Raw genomic sequence first — 20,954 nt, 5'->3', positions numbered from 1 at the left:
TGGCTAAGTGTTTAACACAATGGAATCTATACGTGTTAACTTAAATATCTGTAAGTGTTTCAAACCCGATGACAAGAAAACCACAATGAGTAGGTTACTAAAGATAAAGGACTAAACCTCAACTACCTTTCATTTTAGTCTCACAAAGGATCCTCTTAATGTTGTTTAATGATTTTAAATTTGGCTTATTCACAAGTAATGCAATCTAATGCTAGTTTTCTTTTTTTACTACAAAAATGATTGGTTATGTACAATATGGTAGAAGGTACATGAAGGTACCTTTTTCACATGACATGGGAAAGAACCATAAGGATATTCTATGACATTCAAAATGTCACTATGATTAGGTTTGATTTCATAAACTCCTGCTTCTATAACCTTCTGGTTGTTGATTTGCTTGTTCAAATATGTAAATCTTGATTATGTTTCATCGTTCCTCTTGGTCTCTGTTGTGAAATCTTGGCTGTGTGAAAGCAATTAAAAAAAATCAACAATCACGTGAAAAAATTAGAGAACAGAGAGAATTAAATCAAGGCCAGCCTCATTCATCTGTCCGGCTGCCCCTGCCATTTCTTTACTCCCATTAATAGCTCAAATAAAGTCATGGCAGCGTTCAACCAATAAAAAAAGTCATGGCAGCCGTCTCAATGAACCACTCAGAAAATGACATAAATTCAACCTATTTGTGCTGCGCTTGGAAAATTCCGTCAGTCTTGCAGCATACGGCACAAGTCTCTGCCGTGCGCCGCCGTTAAGGTAAATAAATTCAGATTTATCATATGGGAGAAAAAGCAGCGTGTGACAGGAGTCAAGGAGTGTGGTCTGCTGTTGCTCGTGGGATCGGTGTTTTGAATCCAATTGAATCGAATGAAACCATGGAAATTTTAGCAAAAGAGTACAGAAGAAACCCTAGGAAGAGGAGGGGCAGTTTCCATTCACCAACCAAAGCAGGCAATCGAAGCCGCCAACAACCCAATACCCCACTACACATAAATCAGCCCTTGGTCTTCACCTAAATACAGAATTTCGTATGATTTTCTATTTTGCTTCATAAGGGAGCTCATTATTTTAACCCTCACGGTCTCTCCCCATTCTGGGTCTCCGGTTGCTATTGCTCTCCCCCACTATCTATTTCCATCTCTTGATTCGATAGCTTGCTACTTTCGTAGCCTCTCGGCATCGACGGTAGATCTGTCAACTTATCTTCGAGTTTTACTCGTTGAGAGGAAGAAAATACGAGATGGGAGCCGACGGTAAGGTGTTCACCTTGGCAGATGTCTCCACTCATAACACAGAAAAGGACTGTTGGCTCATCATCGGTGGAAAGGTATTACAGACCACAGATCCATTCTCTTATTATTCTCATGCTTCTTCCTTTTTTAAAATTTCTTTGTTGATTTTTCTTTCTGTGCTTGCTCGGTGTCACCAAGCGAGATTCGTTGAGGTTCTGCTTTGGAATGTGTATCGATTCGTGTTTATATAGAATTCTGATGCTCATGTTTTGATAAATCCGCGGATCTGGGTTTTGCTTTCGTTGACCTTAAACTATATTGCGTGCGTAATGAACAAAACCGGTCTGATGATTTATCTTGCTTATGGTGTTTAGGGGGTCATAGCAGAAGGGATTTTACTTATTTCTGGTTGGATTCATGTTATATGTCTGGAAGATGCATGCTATTTCGAGGAAAAGACTTAGAGTTTTATACCGATCGACGTTTTGATTAACAAGTGAAAAGTGGAGCACCAGTTGTTCTGTTTATGTTTCAGTTAATTGTACACGAGGAGTCTGGTTGTCTGGTTCACGGTTTTTTCACTCTTTCCAGTACATTTCAGCTTTCACCGACGTTGGCTGATTTTGAGGGAAGGTAAGTTTTGTACCGGAGAGAGCTTGGAAAGGCTGTATCATAGATGTTCACAAAATAGGTTTGCCTCAAAAGACGCATATCAGTTTCATAGAAGTGTTATAACTCCATTTTTACAATTGGAAGCAAGGGGGATGAAGTGTTCTTACCATCTGTCTGCCCTGGTGATTTTGTTCCTATTGGGATTTGGGTTCTAAATTATGGCTCTTCCAATTGCTATGCCTTATCTGTGTTGGTAAGATGAGTTGATATCTGACAATGGTTTCTCTCTCCATGATTGGTAGGGGGCAGAAATCTGAACTCATGGAAGATCATTGAATAGATGCAACGCACTCTCTATTTTTATTTCTTTGATCTGATGAATACCTGAGTTTATTAGGCACGACTTTGCTTTTTTATTGTCTGTATAATTATGGGTGGGAAGATCAAATGAGCTGAACCAGCTTGATTTCATGTTCCATTTATTTCATGACCAGTTGGATGGTAACTGTTTGGAGTGTCAAAACCAGATGCACCTGAAGTTTTCTCTTTTAAGGGAATTAGGTTAAAAAAAATAAAAAGTATATCTTGCTACATGTCATACTTAATCGATATAATGCCATTCGGAACTTTTTAAATGGATAATATCCTATTTCAAGATTCGTAAACTTACTATTTTGTATGTAGTGCATGAACATATACTCTACTTGCAGTGTCATTTGGTTAGGCTAAATAACGATGGTTTGAGTGGGATTGGATGAACTGCACATGATTCTGGTTCCATATTCACAATGGTTTTTAATACATTCAATGTAAGGGGTAAAATGAATCCATTACGGCTGATCTGAATACTCAGATTTTAATGGTAGTTGGATCTGCCGTCTTTATTTACATATTGAGTACAACAAAGGCACAATTAACATACTCCAGAACCTTGAGGTTGAATATAATGTTGCCTATGTCCTAAACAGGAAAAGTATAGTTTTCAAATAAATGGATGTAATGTTCGAGAGAAAGCTGTGGACACTGTGTAGGTGACGGATGAGATGTTCTTTTGTGATACCTGAATCAAAGACACCTGGCTCTTTCTCAAAAAATTTCCCATGTTTTGCTTATCAACTTGATGATTGTAGACATGAAGTAGCCTAATACTGCTCATTGTGATTTAGAAGAGAAAGGATAATATGGAGTGTGGAATTGATTTTTTAAAAGATTCTTGCATGACTTGGTAAGATTTCACTGCTGGGGTTCAATTTTTTGGTCCATTACATTTATATCATCTGAGGTATTTGACAGTCACATTTTGTGGGTTTTGTAAGGTACAAGTATGCAGTTGTCAAGAGAAAAGGAATTGCTTATTGTCATGTATTCCTAGAACAAAAACAACAGCATATTTGTACATTAATGTGTATTTAATTGTCTATTAGATGGAAAATATTTCCTTTAAAACTTCAAGTTTTATATCTTACACTGGTCTCATTATTGTATCCTTCACTGCTATTTCTACGTTTTAACAGGTATATGATGTAACAAAATTCTTAGAGGACCATCCTGGAGGAGATGAGGTTCTATTGTCGGCTACAGGTAATGTACAGTTTACTGAAATGCTATATGAATGCAGGATGTAACCCTGCCCTTAAACATTAAAATTTGTCCTCTTTTCATTTTCAATTTTTTTTTTTTTTTTTGCACTCTTTTGGTTCTGCAAAAACCAGAGAAAGCTTGGGGAGAAGCTATTTTCACCAACAGAAATGAAGAGTGTCCCTGACTTTTTTTATTCTCACATTAAAGATCCTGGGCAATCCAATTTCCTTTATGTGGGTTCTTAGTCACTATTTGCTTAATGGTTTGGCAGGTAAGGATGCTACCGACGACTTTGAAGATGTTGGGCACAGTACAAGCGCAAGAGCCATGATGGATGAGTATTATGTGGGAGAGATTGATGCTTCAACCATACCCACCAAAGCCAAGTATACTCCTCCCAAGCAGCCTCACTATAACCAGGATAAAACCTCAGAGTTCATCATCAAGCTTCTCCAATTCTTAATTCCCTTGGCAATCTTGGGGTTAGCTGTTGGCATCCGCTTCTACACCAAATCAGCAGCTTAAAGAACACCCTTCCAGGGCAGGAGAGTTGAATGCACAGGGCCATCTTCAAAGGAAAAAAAATGCATTCACAATTAAGTGGTTAATTGAGAAAGAGAAGTGTTTAGCAATCTATGTTGTTTGGACTTGGCAACTCATGTCTGTCTGGTGACTCTAGGCTTTTTTGTTTTCGATTGTTGTTGCAATTTACAACTTTTATGGTCATATTTTCATAAATGATCTAGACTTGTGGCTCCTGTCATTCTGAAGCTCTGGGAGGGGTTCGGGTCGCTTATGTTGTCGTTTCTATTATGTCCCATACTCTGGCCTCTTCTTTTATCTTTCATGTGTTTGTCCAGAACGAGCGACTGAGCAGGCACCCGTGGGAATATGAAATGCCATTAGAAAGTGAACAAATGACAAACCTTTAGTTATTGTTTTAGTCTGTAGTGGTCCTTTTCATTTTCATGGGCCATATAGCTGGTCCCCTCCCTGTTATATCATCAGGACAAAAGAGACTATTTTGCCATTTAGGAGGAGTTACTGTTTGTTTGGTGATTGGAACCTATTAGATCCAAAGATAATCCATGACCTGACCTCTATTTTCATATTAATGAACCTTTTAAAACTTCAAATTTTTTTTTTCATCTTGTCTCAGACTCTTTTCACTAGGATGGTGGTACAAGGGTCCGGTGGTCCTGTCTTTCTGAAAACTCCCATGTCTTAAATTGAAAGAAAATGATGGGTACTTGCCATTATCAACTACCATGTGTACTTTTAATAAAACGATGCAATTGGATTCCTTTTCTTTGTTTGCCTTTTGTTTGTGTTTTGAAAAACTAAATCTAGCACTTGTGTGATGGAGGCAAACAATATTCCTTGAAGTTTCTTTCCATCCATCATGGTAGAGACAGAGAACGTAAATGTTGTTACGGTCCTGAGTTAATATTTGACTTTTTTTATTACATATCAGGTTGGTCTTTTGGATAGTATTGGCTATATATTACTTAACATTTGGTATCAGAACTACTACTTACTTATGTTATGAGTTCGAATCCCAAGGTATTAGTTAAGTACTTAATATTTGGTATTAAAACTATTACTTACATTGCAAGTTTGAATCCAAAAGGAGCGATTTAACGGTATCATTAGAGTGGGCCACCGTAGACGTTGGCTTATAAAGGAGGAGTTTGTTTGAATGTCAGCTCGTAAATGTTTGGCTTTCCGTTACCTACATTGCTAGTCTTTTGGATAGTATTTGTTAAGTAATTAACATTAAGATTAGTTAATTTATGACGCAAGGAAACGACTACGACTTGTAGATCCAGACCAACCACACAGGTTCTCCTAAAAAAACCTAGCCAATCTTCGGTTCTGAAAAATCAGAAACAATTGAAATTGATACAATTTCCATTCCCATCGACCACAGATCCAGAGAGAACGCTCGAGACTATCTAAAAAAAATGAAATAGACAAATAGTAGAAACATGCATTTCACCTGCGTTACTGTCGTGCACCAAAGGACAAATTCAGTAACACCGACCACAAGAAATCACCGAATCAGGCCTTACACGACAAACTCGGTTTTCTCCCAGCTCTCTCTTCTGCGATAGCGGATAGAGTCGAGTGACACAGACAAAGAGACGACGCGAAAACTTCTCTGAAACTCTTCCAGCTACGGTCGTGACAAATTTAACCGAGTGCAGAGATCGATAATGGCGAGCGATATAAACTGAAAAGCACGGATCGTTAGAAGCAGTCGAAGTCAATGACTGGAGGCATCGACGAGATCCACGAAACGGACGGGAAGGGTCTCAGCAATAACGAAGACCCGCGCGACTTTTTTTTTTTGCATCGGATGGTAATTTAATGAAAACCTGGGTATAGTTCCGGAAACGAATGGCGACAAAAAAAATTCCGCAAGAGGACAGGCGGCGAAAGCGAAGTTGGCCGAAAATAGGGTAGCGTGACGTAAGCTGGCGTTGACACGTAGCGTTGCCGCCGATTCAGTAGCAAATGGAGACAAACCGTGCAGAGGCGATGGAGTGAGAAACAGAGCGGCTTCAGAGGCGCAGCGGCGGGCTCCATACGAGCCTCTTTCTCCAACGCCATTTTTTTATTCAATTGAACTAGTTCTGTGTCCGACTGAGAAGTAAATGAGAAGCTTAAAGAGTCATCAACCATGAGAAGATTGGCCCAGTCTGGCGTCTAGGATGCTTCTCATGAAAAGGGGTAGTGAGAGTAATGGAGTGACTGAGCAGTTGTTGGCTGTTTCTCTAACTTAGTTCAGCTTTTACGGTTTTGAACTTATCAAAAACAGATAGAGCGAGAAAAAGAGGATCCAAACGAACGTGAAGGAAATGCGATCTTGACGCTTTCTTACTGCAGTTTTCAACCCGATACCAGCGCTTGGCGGTGGCGGTAGCGGTTTTCGTCTCTGTTACCCCCTTTCTTCAACATCGTCGTCTCGCCGCCGGCGATGAGTTTCACAGATTAAAACCCTAATTTGGGATTTTCGTTTTTGTTCTCTGTTATTTTACTAGTTGCTGTGATAGTATTCTAGTAGTAATCACATGCAGGCTTGGTCACGCTGAGAGAAGTCGCTTTCTTTGTAGATACTGCTGTTTTTTTGTTGTAGAAGATACACAAACCCTAGTACTACTGTTCCCCTTTTTTTTTTTTATTAGTTTTGTAAAGATTTTCGGGAATGAAAGACATGCAAGTGCATGAAGTTGGAGATCTTCGTGAAGGAGGAAAGAGGGAGGGAGAGATGGAAGAAGTGAGCAAAGAGAGGAGCAGAGATTCTAACGATCCTTTGGAGGTGGATATCGCGGACGAAGACTCCATTTTTTATAGCGATTTCGCTTCTCTTCCGGATTTTACATGCATCTCATCGTCTTCCTCGTCATCATCGTCGTCTGCTTTGCCCACTCGCTCCACTTCCTCGTCTTCTGCCTCTTCTGCGTGGGCTGTTCATAAGGCCGAGCACGAAGAGGCGGGGGACATGATGGAAGAGTATAACGGAGATGGGTCGCTGGCCCCGCCTCCTCCTGCAAATGGCATGGACGTGTTGGAAGAGATAGCTGACATGGGTATTCTCGATGATACTGATATCTGGGATCCCGCAGCGTTGTTTACGGAAGAAGAAGAAAATAACTATGGAGATGGCCTGCAAGTGGAAGAAGGAAACCCTAATCGTTACCATCAGGACCAGGTTCTGGTTCCAGAAGAGGAAAGGGAAGCCCAGAGGCAGGAGAATCCATCCGAGGATCTTGCCCTGGTTTTCTTAGAGTGGTTGAAGACGAACAAGGAGTCGATATCGCCGGAGGACTTGAGAAGCATCAGGCTTAAGAGGTCGACGATAGAGTGCGCCGCTCGGAGGCTTGGCGGTGGGAAGGAGGGTATGAAGCAACTGCTTATACTGATCCTTGCATGGGTGCAGAGACATCATCTTCAGAAACGAAGAAACCGGGAAGAGGAGATGAATGGCTTCCAGAACCAAAACCAGAGCCAGCCTCAGACGTTTCCAGTGCAGGTTCCGGTTTCAATCTCAAATGGGAACCCTCCAGTGGATTCCTGCTTTTCTCCCTCCTGGATTCACCCTACGCCGTACCTCATCGATCCCGCAAGGGCCCCAGCTGCTACAGGTTACCCTTCCATGATGGGTTACATGGGAGCTGCAACACCTGCAGGGAATTTCCCTCCCTCATCCGAGTACCACATGATCGATCCTAACATCGGCTGGTCGACGCAGTTCTCTCAGTACGGTACTGCTTACGGTACCGATCCTCCTTCTCCTCCGCAGACTTGTGTCGGTTTTGCGAACAATTACGCCTCTGGCCAGATGTTTCCTAGCGAGCCGCCTTCGAAAATGGCGACTTCGGCGACAAAAGAAGCGAGGAAGAAGAGGATGGCGCGGCAGAGACGGTTATTCACCCATCACCACCGCCACCGACATCAAAATCATCACGCCTCAAGGTTAGCCGGGGACACCACTTGCACCAGTACAGGGCAAGCAGGGCAAAGCAACTGGGTTTTGTATCCTCCATCGTCAGCTCCGATGGCTTTCGCCGCCCAGTCCATGATTTCGCCGGACGGAACTGCAGTTCGGCATGCGGACGGAACCGCCATGCAACAACGGCAAATCGCTTCCGACAGGCGTCAGGTCTCAATCAATTACAAGTCTTTTTTGGGTCCATGAAATTAATTTAATAATGGGGATTAGATAACTGATTGAAAGAATTTTAATGACACGCAGGGATGGAAATCTGAGAAGAACCTGAGGTTCCTCCTGCAGAAGGTTTTGAAACAAAGCGACGTGGGTAACCTCGGGAGAATCGTGCTGCCAAAAGTAGGAACCGCTTCTCTCTTTTTGTTACGTGGATGGCGTTACAATGTTTGCGAATAATTAAGTTTTTCTATCATCGTTTTCCTCTAATTTTTCGTTTCTCTAAAAAAATTTCAGAAAGAAGCAGAGATGCATCTGCCGGAGCTGGACGCGAGGGACGGCATTGCCATTCAGATGGAGGACATTGGCACATCTCGAGTCTGGAACATGCGGTACAGGTAAACTATTTAATCACAAAATTTTCATTCCCCTTCTTTAATTCTCTGATATTATTATGCAAAACGAGGTCCGTTTTCTCTCCACTTTCTAAATCTTTTTGTTTTTCTGTAAATCTTTTAGGTACTGGCCAAACAACAAAAGCAGAATGTATCTACTGGAGAACACAGGTAGGTTTAGGGTTTCAGTCTTTCAGAGCATAGTGATATATATCGCAATTACAGTTTGATCTATTATCTTCATTTGTTGATTTTTTTTGATAATATGGCAGGTGATTTCGTTCGATCGAATGGACTCCAAGAAGGGGATTTCATCGTCATATATTCAGACGCTAAATGCAGCAAATATGTAAGTTCTTCGGCTATCGTCATCTCCAATAACGATCAGTTCTCCAGTTTCAGACCTTCTTTGTCATATATATACATAACAAATTCTACAGATGATCAGAGGAGTTAAGGTGAGAAAACCAGAACTAAAACAAGAGACTAAAGGCGCAGTAAAGGCGGCGAAAACCCCGAACTCGACCTCAGAGGGCATTTCTCCGACGTCTCAGCAAACCGGTTGATGGAAACCGTTCGCCGGGATCAATTCCCCAGCAGAAAGAAGAAAAAAGTTAATGTGTATAAATGCTGCTCCACCGTCGCTTCGGATGGTAGTGCATGGCAATTGGCAGATGGCAGCATTTCTCTACAGTGAAACGAAACTTCTGTAGAATTCCGATGTTTCAGGATTTCTAACTTTGTAACTTGATTATGTGGAAGTAGGTTGGAATTGCTGTGAATTTACATTCTCGACTGCTGTGAGTGCATGTGTTTGTAGCTTGAATGTATCGAATGTAGAGTTATTCTGCTACGTGCTTTCCTATGTGTGATGGAGATTATGCATTTACAGAAGAAGAACGTTAATGGTTCTTTGGTACGTGGTAAGAGACACGATTTTAAGATTGGGGGTTTGGTGCTCAATGTAAGCAATAGAAAAGGGAAGGTTGTAGTGCATACGGAATGCAGGGAGAGTCGTTTTTTTTTTGTTTGGATACACGCCGTTGAAGAGAAGATTCTTATATACATAATTCTCACAGTTAGAAGTCTCATAAAGTTATAATTAATATGGTGGATTCTTACAAGAGTTTTACAAGTGGTCTCACAAGAGTATCAGTTTAAATGTGTTTTATTTATGTTAGTCTTCTATTTATGTTGAATTATTTAATGGGAATTTTACCAAAATACCGATTTAAAAAAACTTATTTAAAAAAACTTATTTATGAAAATACCGACGATTCCAACTTATTTGCAAAACTACCGAACTTTGACCGGTCCACTGTACATGTGGACATTCAAAGGCGATACGTAAGCTTTAACTGCTTATGTACAGTGGACCGGTCAAAGTTCGGTAATTTTGCAAATAAGTTGGAATCGTCGGATTCAAAGGCGATACGTAAGCTTTAACTGCTTATGTACAGTGGACCGGTCAAAGTTCGGTAGTTTTGCAAATAAGTTGGAATCGTCGGTATTTTCATAAATAAGTTTTTTTATATCGGTATTTTGGTAAAATTTTTTTATTTAATTATGCTATGATTTATCTTTAAGTATTAGATTTTGGATATAACTGGGACTAATGTATTTTAATTGTAATTGGTCTTTATTACAATAGGCGCTCATGCAATTAAGTTTTTCTCTTTTTCATAAATTTAACATGGTATCAGAGCAGGTTTTGTAAGTTGACTTGGTCAATCCACAAAAATTATGATCATTTTTTTATCTATCATCTCTAATAGTTTAGGTTCATATTTTTTTTCTCTTATTAGTCTCAATACCCATTGATTTCTTGTATTTTATACTTCCATACTGTTTTTCATTATGTAAATTATGTATTAACCGAAATATATTCTAGTTACTTCCCATACTGGGCCTGAATGGGCATTCTTGAAGTTTGCCGGACGTTAGGCCGCATTCGAAGGTGTGGGCCATCGACAAAAGCCTAAAACACGTAATGCGTCACGAGCCGATGCTCGCTGAAGAAATAAAAGCCAAGAGGACGCAAAAAAACCGAAAGTGCTCAGAGATGGAGTCGTCTTCCTGGTTCCTACGGGCCTTCCGGAAGAAATCGAAGTCCACCGGGACCGGAACCGGAACCGGAACCGGAACCAGCGATAAAAATGCGCAGCTCCTTCAGTTCGGAATTACAGAGCAGCTGCAGGATTTTGTTAAGGGCTTCACTTTGGATACGTTCAAGAATTTCCCTCTGCTCCCTTCAGGTAACGACATTATTAATTTTCAGACATTGCTTGTATTCTAGAGAGGTGTTTTCTTTTCAGTGGCTTATTTTGATAAGTATAAAGCTCTGTAGATGACCGACCAACATCTATATCCGATAGTTCTGCTACTACGTCATCTGTTAACGTTCGGAACGATCTCAGTGGATGGCAGGAACAGCATGCCACACTCGTACTGTCAACCGTAAAGGTAGTTTCTTGCTTCCCCCTTTATCTGCTGGACAAAACATAAATTATTGAATTCTTGAGACTTTACCGACTTGAACAAAATTAATGTGAGGAAAATATACAGTTCCCTCTGATGCATCTGTTTCTCAACTTTGTTGATGGTCACAAACTCGACGAAGTTCAACATTGTTTCCAAATGTTGAAGCACTGAAGAGAGCGCATATGATTGATTAGCGCACTATTTGGAAATTTGCAAGACTATAGAATGAATATACAAAAGGATTCAGGATCTATACTTACCAAGCTTTCTGTACTTTGACACCTTTCATGTCTCTATATATTAATGTATCTTATAAATATGTTATAAGGATGCCACTTTGTGACTCTATCTGTTACCTATGAAACGCGACTGGAGGAATTTTTTTAACAATGATTATTTATTGCAGGCACGCATGATATCTGGCTTGCAACTTAGATTCCATGGTTTTGCCAAATATTGTGTTGCCTATTATAAAACTTAACCATGATTGTGAAAGATTTCTAAAGTTCTCTCTTCCCTAGCAGTTTGTGCAATTTCTTTTTTTCCTTCTAATTTTTTAGTCTAAATTCATCATTATATGGCTCTCCAGGAAATATCTCAATTAAGATATGCTTTGTGTCCACGTCATTTGAAGGATGAGCAATTCTGGGGAATATATTTTGCACTTGTGAAGAGCTATTTGGTTCCGTAAGTGGTTATCCTTTCATGTTTAGAGGTCATCAACTAAAGGAAGGAATCAAATGATCTAACCAAATCATTTTTCTCTGGCCATAAACTTCTTTTTTCAGTTAATGCTGTTGCATTTTTTGGTGAACTTCAAACTGCTTTAACTGCCTGTTCGGTCTGTTTTATCTAATGCTGGTGTTATTGTTGAAATTTTTTTAAAATTGTGAACATTAATTTTAAGGTACTTGAATTAAGATATAGAACTTTGATTAGAGAGAAGGATTTATGGATTCTTGGCATGTACACTCTTTGTTACTCATTTATTCTTGTTTGTTTCTGTTATGTATGTGAAACTTAGGGCATAAGCCATGTTGCTTAGCAGAGAAAATAATGTTAAGGAGATACTAGATATGTATACTTCTCCCCATGTATTTCATCAATACCTTTTAATTGATTCAATTATGTGGTATGGATGATTGCTACAGATTGCAGTGTCATCACAGGTGAGGTGAAGAATGTGTTCTGGAATCCCATCAAGTCCACGCCTTTGCTCTACTCTAGCTGACCATTTTGTGACAATCTGCCTCTGTATGGTTACTTTGCCTCCTTTGATTGAGCCATAGTTCTTACATAAAATCTTGTTTGGTTCACTTGACTACCATGACTACCACAGCTAATCACCACCTCATTGATCATTTGTTCCAGTTCTCCTGACTCCTACTGTCAATCAGCACCTCATTGAACATTTGTTCTGGTTCCAACCATATATGAGAATCAATTGTCAAATTACTATTAGGAACACAGGATAAACCTCCTTTTCTTGTTCTATGAGGCGCAGAAGTGTAACTAGAACAATTTGACACAATTCATGAACAACGGCATTTCTTGTGTCCTCTCTGCAATATAGAAGCTAAGTCCACTAGTCACATTCTGCTTCAATGCATCTTCTCATGGAAGGTGTGGACATCTATTCTCAACATGATGGGGATTCAATTCTGTATGGCGGCCGATTTGCTCTCATTTAGTAAATTGCTACTTGGTATGTCCCTTCCTGGTCTCGGAAAGGTGATGCTCTCGGCCTGTGCTAGCTTCATACCGTGGGGTCTATGGAATGAGCGTAACCGTAGAAGATTTGAAGGTAAGATCGAATCAGCGGATTGACTGGTAGGGCATATTTCTTCTTGGCTCCTGACGAAGAAGTCCTTCTCCTCTTTTGTGGGGACTCCTATCCGTGAGAACTGGTTTAATTTGGCTAGGATGCACTTGAGTACAAATGTCTGGACTATGCACGAATGGACCCGTCCTGACCTTGGTTACCTTAAGTTGAACTTTGATGGTTCTTCTCTGGGTAATCTTGGACTCTCAGGATCCGGCGGGGTTATCTCAGACCACCTAGGTAGCCAACTTTACTCATATGCCGACCCTTTAGGAATCATAGACTCTACGTCGGCGGAGCTTCATGGTCTCCTCAATGGGCTCCGCATTTTTCGAGATAAGTGCACAGGTCCCCTTTACATTGAAGGGGACTCAAAGGTGGTCATTGGATGGTGCAAGCGTACATACCCTCCCCCGTCGTGTCATTGTGACATTTTTTGGTAGATTATTGAAATTTGCTCATTATTATCTTGTATTTGGTCTCACATTCCGAGATATGCAAATTCGGCAGCCGATGCGCAGCTAAAAATGGAGCTACCCTACACTCGCTGGTTATCAGGGAGATGCTCCCCCCTTTGTAATTTCTGTATTTTCTTGTTTATATATATACATCTTTTTCAAAAAATGAACAACGACATTTCAGGGTTTATTTATAGGGTATCTAGTTTTAGGTTTTTTATGTATTTATTTATTTGTAATTTTTAAGACTTTCATATTGGTTATATACTTAGAGAAGAAAAAGTAGCTTCTTCTGGCTTGGGTAATTTCTAGCAGATCAGTTTAGTTATTCTACCTACCTAATAGTTCTGGGATTTAACTTGATCCTTGTGGTAGTTCTAGCTAGCCAAACCTTGTGGATTGGTCTTGCCTGGTCTACTGGCTTGTGTGATAGTAAATGGTCTTCCTTTTGAAATTACTTCTGTGGGATCCATTATAATTTCTACTAGAAGGTTATTGGGATTTCAAGGAAATAATAAAAGCGAATCACAAACTCCACACATGCAGATGGCTAATCAGAATGTAGGAGCACATGATTGGCCATTTTATTCTTTCCATCTATCTTCCTACTTTGTGTCTTGCCGCTCGGTATGCTTCTCTTGCCTGGAATTAGCAATTCTTACTGTAAAATGACAAAAGCCAAGAGTTAAACAAAATCCTGGCAACAATCAGAGACTGGCTATAAGAATGTGATGGCCAGGCAAAGATTCTTCAATTCAAAAGCTATCAAGTGACCTGCCCCTTATGTCTTTTTTAAATAGATCCGAATACTCAAAGCTGCCTAATATTCTTGAAAATTGACAAAAATGACCCATGATTTGTTGAGGATTTAAAATATTTCATTGCTATTAAAAAAAATTGTAATGATTCTTTCAGTAATATTCAAATAAGCAGGTACCAGAGGCAAACCCAGAGTTCATTTCCATTGAAAGGATACAAGCATCTTTTCAATTCTTTTAGTTTTCAATGTATAGATGGTTTCATAGTCAGGATGTTATTGTTTGTAGATGGACACTTTAGGAAATGTTGGTGGAGATTGACGTGCCATGATCTTAGACTAGCTGTTGAAGTAACCCAAGGATAATCCTTGAACTGGGCTTTGGACTGCAATTGAGTACTTACCTGGTGAAGGTTGATAAAGTTATGTGATAAGGATTATTTCACTGAATTTGTTGTTTGTTGGACCTCTCTAAAATCTGCTATATAGTGCAATCAACACGAGTAAAACATTCTTAATAGCAAAGGGAGTAAGGAAAAAATATATAATGCTTAGAAGCAACTTGAAATAAAACCAAAATCATTTTAGATATTTTTCAAAATGAGACTAACAAAAGTTTTCTTGTTGAAAAAGATTTTTTTTGGAAATTTAATTTAAAAAAGATAATGAAGGAATACAGAGGGAAGCGATATTCTCAATTCATACACTCCAGGGGGATAGATTCACAAAAAACAAGTGGGGGATGAGATACTCCCTGCTTTGCAAGATCGTCAAAGATGTTGTTTTGCAGCATGGGGAATTTGCTGCCAAGTAATGGACCAAGTCCTGCTTAAGACCGAGTTTTCATAAAAAAAGTGTCTGATTCTCCAGGGAGGCTTGCATTGCTTTGCCACTTGGCCAATGATGAGAACAGAGTCAGGGAATGCGGCATCAACCTGAGGCCAGTGAGGAGAGTTGAACTCTCAGCTTCAATTGAATCAGTTAAATCTGCAAAGATAGGGTGACTGTCACTGTTAATAAGGATTCCTCAAACTCCAGCAAGGCCTGGGTTTCCTTCTGAATTCCCTTCAAAGTTGAGTTTGAGTCAACAAGATGGAGGGGGGTTTGAAAGGGTGCACTGAGGGTGGTCTGGTCCTTGTGGTTTGCAACCAGAAGCCAGTTTCTTCTAACGAAGGAGCTCAGAATTGGGGGCAGAGACCAAAGACATAGCTCCATTGGATAACAGAATGCAGGGAAGCTTCAATAACCCCCCCTTCCCAAGTGTCTCTTCAACCTGTTCAGAAAGCTCTCATAGGGAGTTCATAATTGGCTGCTCTCTCTTGATTAATTCATCAAACATAAGAACTTTTTCAGGAGCAGCAATCCAGGTGAAATGTAGTACTTTTGCTTGCAGCTCGTTTTGAAAAAGAAAATTATCACAAAAAAAACCCAAACAAATAAAAATACTGTTTGTTTGTTTTTTTTTTTTTTCCGTTTGCATAGTGCATGCAGTTACAGAAAAAACAGTATATGTGACAATAGCAGTAATGTTAATCAACGATTAGTTGGATATAGTGGTCATGGAGTACCAAACATATTTCTGTTGTGTGTGCAACACCATGTACATGGTAGGGCCAAGGCCATGTAGGTCATTTAAGCTTTAGTAAAGTTTATCTGCTATCTTTTCTTGGTGTCCTAGCTTGTCTTTATCATTTCAATGATTCTCTATTACCATGTGCTGGTTGTATATTAGGTATGAGATTCGGGCCATACAAGAAGCAAAACTTAAGATGCTCAAGATGGAGGAGGGTAGACAAGTAGCTGCTGAAGGCGAAAATGCTTATGAGGTGGAAATGATTGAACCAAAGGGCAGACACCATAGATCTCCTTAGAATAACTGTTACATAAGCCAGGTATATTCTCCCCAGAGCGATGGGGAGAGCTAGAAGTGCGTATTTTTTCATCTTCTTTAACTGGACCTTGTCTTGTCATTTCACTTCATGTTTAGGATCTGATTTTGATAACACTTTCCCTGATTCTCTCTTATCTAGTAGACTGGATGGCAACTGGTGGATCTGACTCAAAACTATTATGGCAAGAACTTGACGGAGCATGGGTTTTTATCTCAGATGCATAGACTTCACAGAAGTCTTCCTTCATCCTTCTATCTAGAAGAAAGCTTGAAGTCATTATTATGATCAGATGTATCAGGGTAGATGATGGATAGATGGATGGTTATTAATCATGAATAAGGATGAATAGCTGATCTTGATTTATTAATTAAAAAATAAATATATAGTATTATTAGATTAAAAGATACAAAAATCTAAAAAGACACTCCGTCCGGTTCGGGTGGGTGGGTGTGAAAAGGGTGATTTCCGTGCTTTTCCAAGTAAAATCGGCAAGGAAAGGAAACAAACAGACACGACCGCTGTCCAAGACATTGACCCGAACCGGTCTCCACGCCGCGTCTTCGGATTCACACACACTCGCAACGCTAGCATTACGTCAGCCCTACGCAAAACAAGTTGGCCTGGGCCTTGCTGCGTTAAACCACGATTATTGGTTTTACGGCACGTTGTTATCTTCGTTGGAGACAAAAAATGGTCCGCGTGTCGTCCAATCTAGTGGACAAAGCAATCTTGTGGTCTGTGGCCTCCCTCGTAAAACGCGACAAGCTCAGATAGGGCCCACTAGATTGTCTTTGAAATTTTATAAAAAATCAACAAGGAGAGAAAATTCAGGCATATTCGAAAATGAATTCTTAATTAAAAAAATAAAAAAAATTGAACCGGTGAAGTTTAATAATTAATCGAAAGGCCGATGCTCCTGCTAGGAAAAACATGTCCACCACTAACATTAATTAGCCTTCATTAAAGCATTACTTTAATGAACCCGGTCTTTCCATTGAAGTGTTTAAATTACCGAGTCACTGAACCCATACATCACACTTCGAGCTTGTGACCATGAGACAGCTACCTTCCGTCCCTTTCCTAGGGATGGCTCGAGGTCAAGTCTATTTATTTAACCGTAAAACGCGAATAGGAACAACGTGTCTACACGATCGGGCCCGCAGCGGTGATCGTATCCGTCAAAAGTTTCCGATAGGAAAGCGGGAGTGAACGTTGACATTTGCACCCAAGGATTAGGCCCAAATCCAAAGAAGAAACATTCCAAATTATGGAATATTTTGTGAGCGATCGGAACTCTTTAAAAACCCACACCCATTCTCCTGTGAAGAAATCAAACTCTCCTCCTCTTCTCTGGCATAATCGTCTCGTCAAGTCATATCTGAAATTTCTTTCTCTCGCAATAATGGAGTCGTCCCCGTTTTTTTCTTCAGCCATTTTCATCTGCATATTCTCTCTGCTTCTGCTTTCTGTGCCTACCGACTCCGCTAACTGCAGTTCCCAGACGGTCCCCGGTAACAAGGTTTTCAAACTCTGCTCGGATCTCCCCACGCTGAGCTCTTTCCTCCACTGGACCTACGACGCCTCCAACTCGTCGCTCTCCATAGCCTTCGTCGCCCCGCCGGCGAAGCCGGAAGGCTGGGTCGCCTGGGGAATCAACCCCATCTCGCTCGGCATGATTGGCACCCAGGCACTCATCGCTCACCGCTCCTCCAACGGCTCCCTCGTCGTCCAACCGTTCAACATCAGCAGCTATAACGTTCAAACCTCGAAGATCTCCTACCGGGTTTCCGGCCTTTCCGCGGTGTCTGCTAACGGCAACTTGGTCATCTTCGCGACGTGGGAGCTTCCCAAGGGGACGGCCACCATCAACCAGGTTTGGCAAGTCGGATCCGCCGTCAACGGCAGCATCCCGGAGAAGCACGCCATGACTTCGGCCAATCTCAAAGCCGTGGGGAAACTGAACCTGCTAAGCACTCCTAGCGGACCGTCCGCCGAGGCCCCGGGGCCGTCCTCTTCTTCTCCCAATTCCAGCCCGCCGTCCCCCTCCGCCGCCAGCCCCGCGTCCTCGTTGTCGTTGCTGGGCTTCGTGGCCACCATCGGATTAACCCTCTTCAATCTCTTCCACTAGTGTAAGTCGTGAAATTCTTCCATCGGAGATCGGAGATCGGAGAAATTTGAATATCTTTATATATATTTTCTTCTTCCGCGTGTTGGATTAAATTTGTGACAATAACTATTGGAGGTTTGTAGTTGATTAATTATTGGGATCTGAAATTAGGTCAATGGAAATTATGATTCGCAGAAGAGGGAAAATGGGAGTCTGATTACCACGTGGAAAGGCGATTCCCAGATCCGAACGTTTCTACGTTTCCGGAAATTTCGAAAAATGAGTGAGCGCGGAGAAGCTGTATAGTAGGGCCGTTTTATCTGGATCACGTAAAAGACGGTATCTGCTTTTCTCAAAAAGTCCTTGCCCAAGTCTCTAAATGCCCTTCGTATCCCGACGCCATGGTGTGAGTCCGTGGCCGTCTTTCCGGTTACCGTCTCCATGGAATTGGACCAAAAGTTAGCCGGTGGCTATGCAGGGTTCAACGGAGGTGGTCCACTAGTGGCCGGCTAACTAACCACGTACAGAAAGTAGAAACATAAATAAATGTTTGCTTGCGTACACTCGTAGGTCCACACTTGAGAGTGTCAAAAGGTGCATTGGGTGTGTCACCTCTTTATTTGAAACTTTTTTAAAATTCAGACATTGTGTTTGACCCGTTATTTGAACCGATTAGGAGCCCACGGCTGAGGTTCATTGAAATCGGTGCAGATAAGCCTGCATTTAAGAGCCTCTTCTTCCACACAACCGTTTGTTCACAAATAGTTCGAGTTCGGCTCTTTTAACTAAAATGATGGGGGGAGGGGTAGCTCCTCTACTATCGTAAGAACTCTCTCTAGTAGTAGTTTGAGGTCAGGGGTGGCGTTGAACTGAGACTGTTCACAAATAGTTCGAGTTGGGCTCGTACAATCTCGATCTTGAATCAAATTCGAGATCTGAAGTTTGTTCGCTTAGTGACACACGAGAAGAGTTCGACCGAGCCTCGGTACGGTTCACAAGCTCGCATGCCAACTTGGTAACTTAAATGTTTTAGGGCCTTCAGGTAGTCTTCATAAATCAAGTTAGAGGTTCGAGTTTGGGATAGACTTTCCAAATTTCAGAGACTTCAGGACGGAAAAATCGCCCTTGCCCTCTTGCCCTATTTGATAATTAACCAAAACCTTTTATGAAAAAATCGCTTGAATTGTTAACCTCTAACCATGTAGGCCTAAGGTGTAAGAGGTCATGCATGTCGAATCTCATCATATTGGCCATTTGAACAAGAATTGCCATGTGGATCGAGCCTTTGGCTCAATGGCTATGTGGGGAGTTTCTAGTGAGATTTTTAGTTCCAAAGTCACCAAAATTTGAGGTGTGTGTTTGTCATTAAAATTCAAAAAAATAAAATAAAATAGAAAGACCTTGGAGAGACTAAAATAAAAGTTGTACACAATGAATGTTGTTATCAAGCAAGACACATAATAATTTGAGACAAATTATCATCTTTAAGAGAACACCAACTTATTAAATGCCATCGTATTTTAGGGTTGGAATCAACTGTTCTAGCTCTTCCTATGGGGCAAGAGCACCAAAATAGCAGACATGAATGTCTTCCCTCTAACCTCCTCATTCGTCACATTCAAATGGTAGATAACGACAAGTCAACTACTAGTTTTTATACATGGATCATCTCTCCCACCAGGATTTAGGAACATTCAATTGGTCACCGTTATGTTGGAGCATGCTACCCCAACCATGAAATTAATGCCTAATAATAGGACATGAAATGACCCCTTTACACAAAGAGGTTCAAACAAGGCTTCGAAGTTACTATTTGAGTAAAGATTTTTAGTTCATACCCTTTACTCTAATTGCTCTTGTCCATTCCCGTTTTTGTTGTTGACAATTGCTCTTGTTTACTTTAAACATAAAAGACGATCAATCGTTTAACCCTTTTGGGTCTATTTATATATAATATTATTATTTGTTAATGGAATAAATACTATTAATGAAACCTTTTTTTTTTTTTTTTAGGTCTATGAACTTCAACTCTTTTATGATAACTTGCAGTTCAATGAAACTAAAGTTCATCATAATATTTTTTTTTAAATTTAAAATAGAGATTAAAACTCGAACTCAACTCAAACTCGATTCCAAATTTTAGGAGTCTAACACTCGTTTCCAACTCAGATCCAATACGAGTTCGAAGAGGTAAATGTTGCTCCACCTGCTTCGGCAAAGAATGCAGATGGCCAAAAAGGATCTTTTATTTATTTTAAATTTTAAATTTTTGAATGGAGAAAGAAGGAGATGAGGGATTACTGAAGCCATTCCTCCTCCGATCTCGCTGCTGCGGTCGTCTTGTTTCGATGTCTTTCCCCCAGAAAATACTGGAGAGACTGTCAGTGAATTTGACTGTCGTGATAACTAACTGTCGATGACAAAGCAGTTCTTAATAGTTAATATTAATGGGTGAAGGCTGACATCTGTTAATCATCATCGTGGCGTCCGCAGCATGACGAAAGAATCCTCCTGGAGTGAAGGAGAGACCAGCCAGGCACTTGTCCTGCTATCTTCGATAGTGAAAACGCCGAAATGGACGCTTCAACGGCCACTGCAACTCCACCCTCCAATTTCTAACTTTACAAAAAAAAAAACAAAACAAAACAAAATCCACCATTCAATTGCTAACCGACACCTTCACTCGGCCTCAGCCGTGATAAAGAAAGCAGCGTTAAGATTTTGAAAAACGCGAATCGCCATCGACAGCATCAAACTGGTTATGATTTATTTAAATAAGAGAAGAGAACAAAACACCTCTCGAATCTTTCGTTTGATTCCCCGACAATTCAGTTTTTGAAAGAATTATTCAGGCGAATATGGGTCTTCCCGCCTCAATCAAATGCACGGGTTCCGCCATTGCTATCTGCTTTCATCGTCTTTTTCGCGAGATGGGTCCAGAACTGTCA

At 40.7% G+C, this 20,954-nt stretch overlaps 4 protein-coding genes across 4 annotated transcripts; all 4 read left to right on the top strand.

Annotated features, from left to right (window-relative positions):
- Window positions 1-823: 823 nt before the first annotated feature.
- LOC137943677 (cytochrome b5-like) lies at window positions 824-4,221 on the top strand. The gene is made up of 3 exons (XM_068789121.1): window positions 824-1,327; window positions 3,359-3,425; window positions 3,697-4,221. Exons 1-3 carry the CDS (start codon window positions 1,241-1,243, stop codon window positions 3,948-3,950), a joined length of 408 nt encoding a protein of 135 aa, XP_068645222.1. The 5' UTR covers window positions 824-1,240; the 3' UTR covers window positions 3,951-4,221.
- A 2,412-nt stretch (window positions 4,222-6,633) lies between these two features.
- LOC137945098 (B3 domain-containing transcription factor ABI3-like) lies at window positions 6,634-9,055 on the top strand. The gene is made up of 6 exons (XM_068790937.1): window positions 6,634-8,091; window positions 8,185-8,277; window positions 8,392-8,492; window positions 8,614-8,660; window positions 8,762-8,838; window positions 8,930-9,055. Exons 1-6 carry the CDS (start codon window positions 6,634-6,636, stop codon window positions 9,053-9,055), a joined length of 1,902 nt encoding a protein of 633 aa, XP_068647038.1.
- Window positions 9,056-10,551: 1,496 nt separating this feature from the next.
- LOC137945082 (uncharacterized) lies at window positions 10,552-16,266 on the top strand. Its single transcript, XM_068790936.1, has 5 exons — window positions 10,552-10,744; window positions 10,837-10,952; window positions 11,560-11,657; window positions 15,740-15,934; window positions 16,041-16,266. The coding sequence occupies exons 1-4, from the start codon at window positions 10,552-10,554 to the stop codon at window positions 15,876-15,878; spliced, it is 546 nt and encodes a 181-aa protein (XP_068647037.1). The 3' UTR covers window positions 15,879-15,934; window positions 16,041-16,266.
- A 1,035-nt stretch (window positions 16,267-17,301) lies between these two features.
- Window positions 17,302-18,027, top strand: LOC137945066 (cytochrome b561 and DOMON domain-containing protein At3g25290-like). The gene has a single exon (XM_068790934.1). It carries the CDS (start codon window positions 17,302-17,304, stop codon window positions 18,025-18,027), a length of 726 nt encoding a protein of 241 aa, XP_068647035.1.
- Window positions 18,028-20,954: the final 2,927 nt, after the last annotated feature.

This window comes from Aristolochia californica, unplaced genomic scaffold (assembly GCF_029961685.1).
Source record: "Aristolochia californica isolate CCGP_79_NKW_82.1479 unplaced genomic scaffold, dmAriCali1.0.hap1 SCAF_1, whole genome shotgun sequence".
Lineage (NCBI taxonomy): Eukaryota > Viridiplantae > Streptophyta > Magnoliopsida > Piperales > Aristolochiaceae > Aristolochia > Aristolochia californica.
This window is presented reverse-complemented; position numbering and strand designations above follow the sequence as displayed.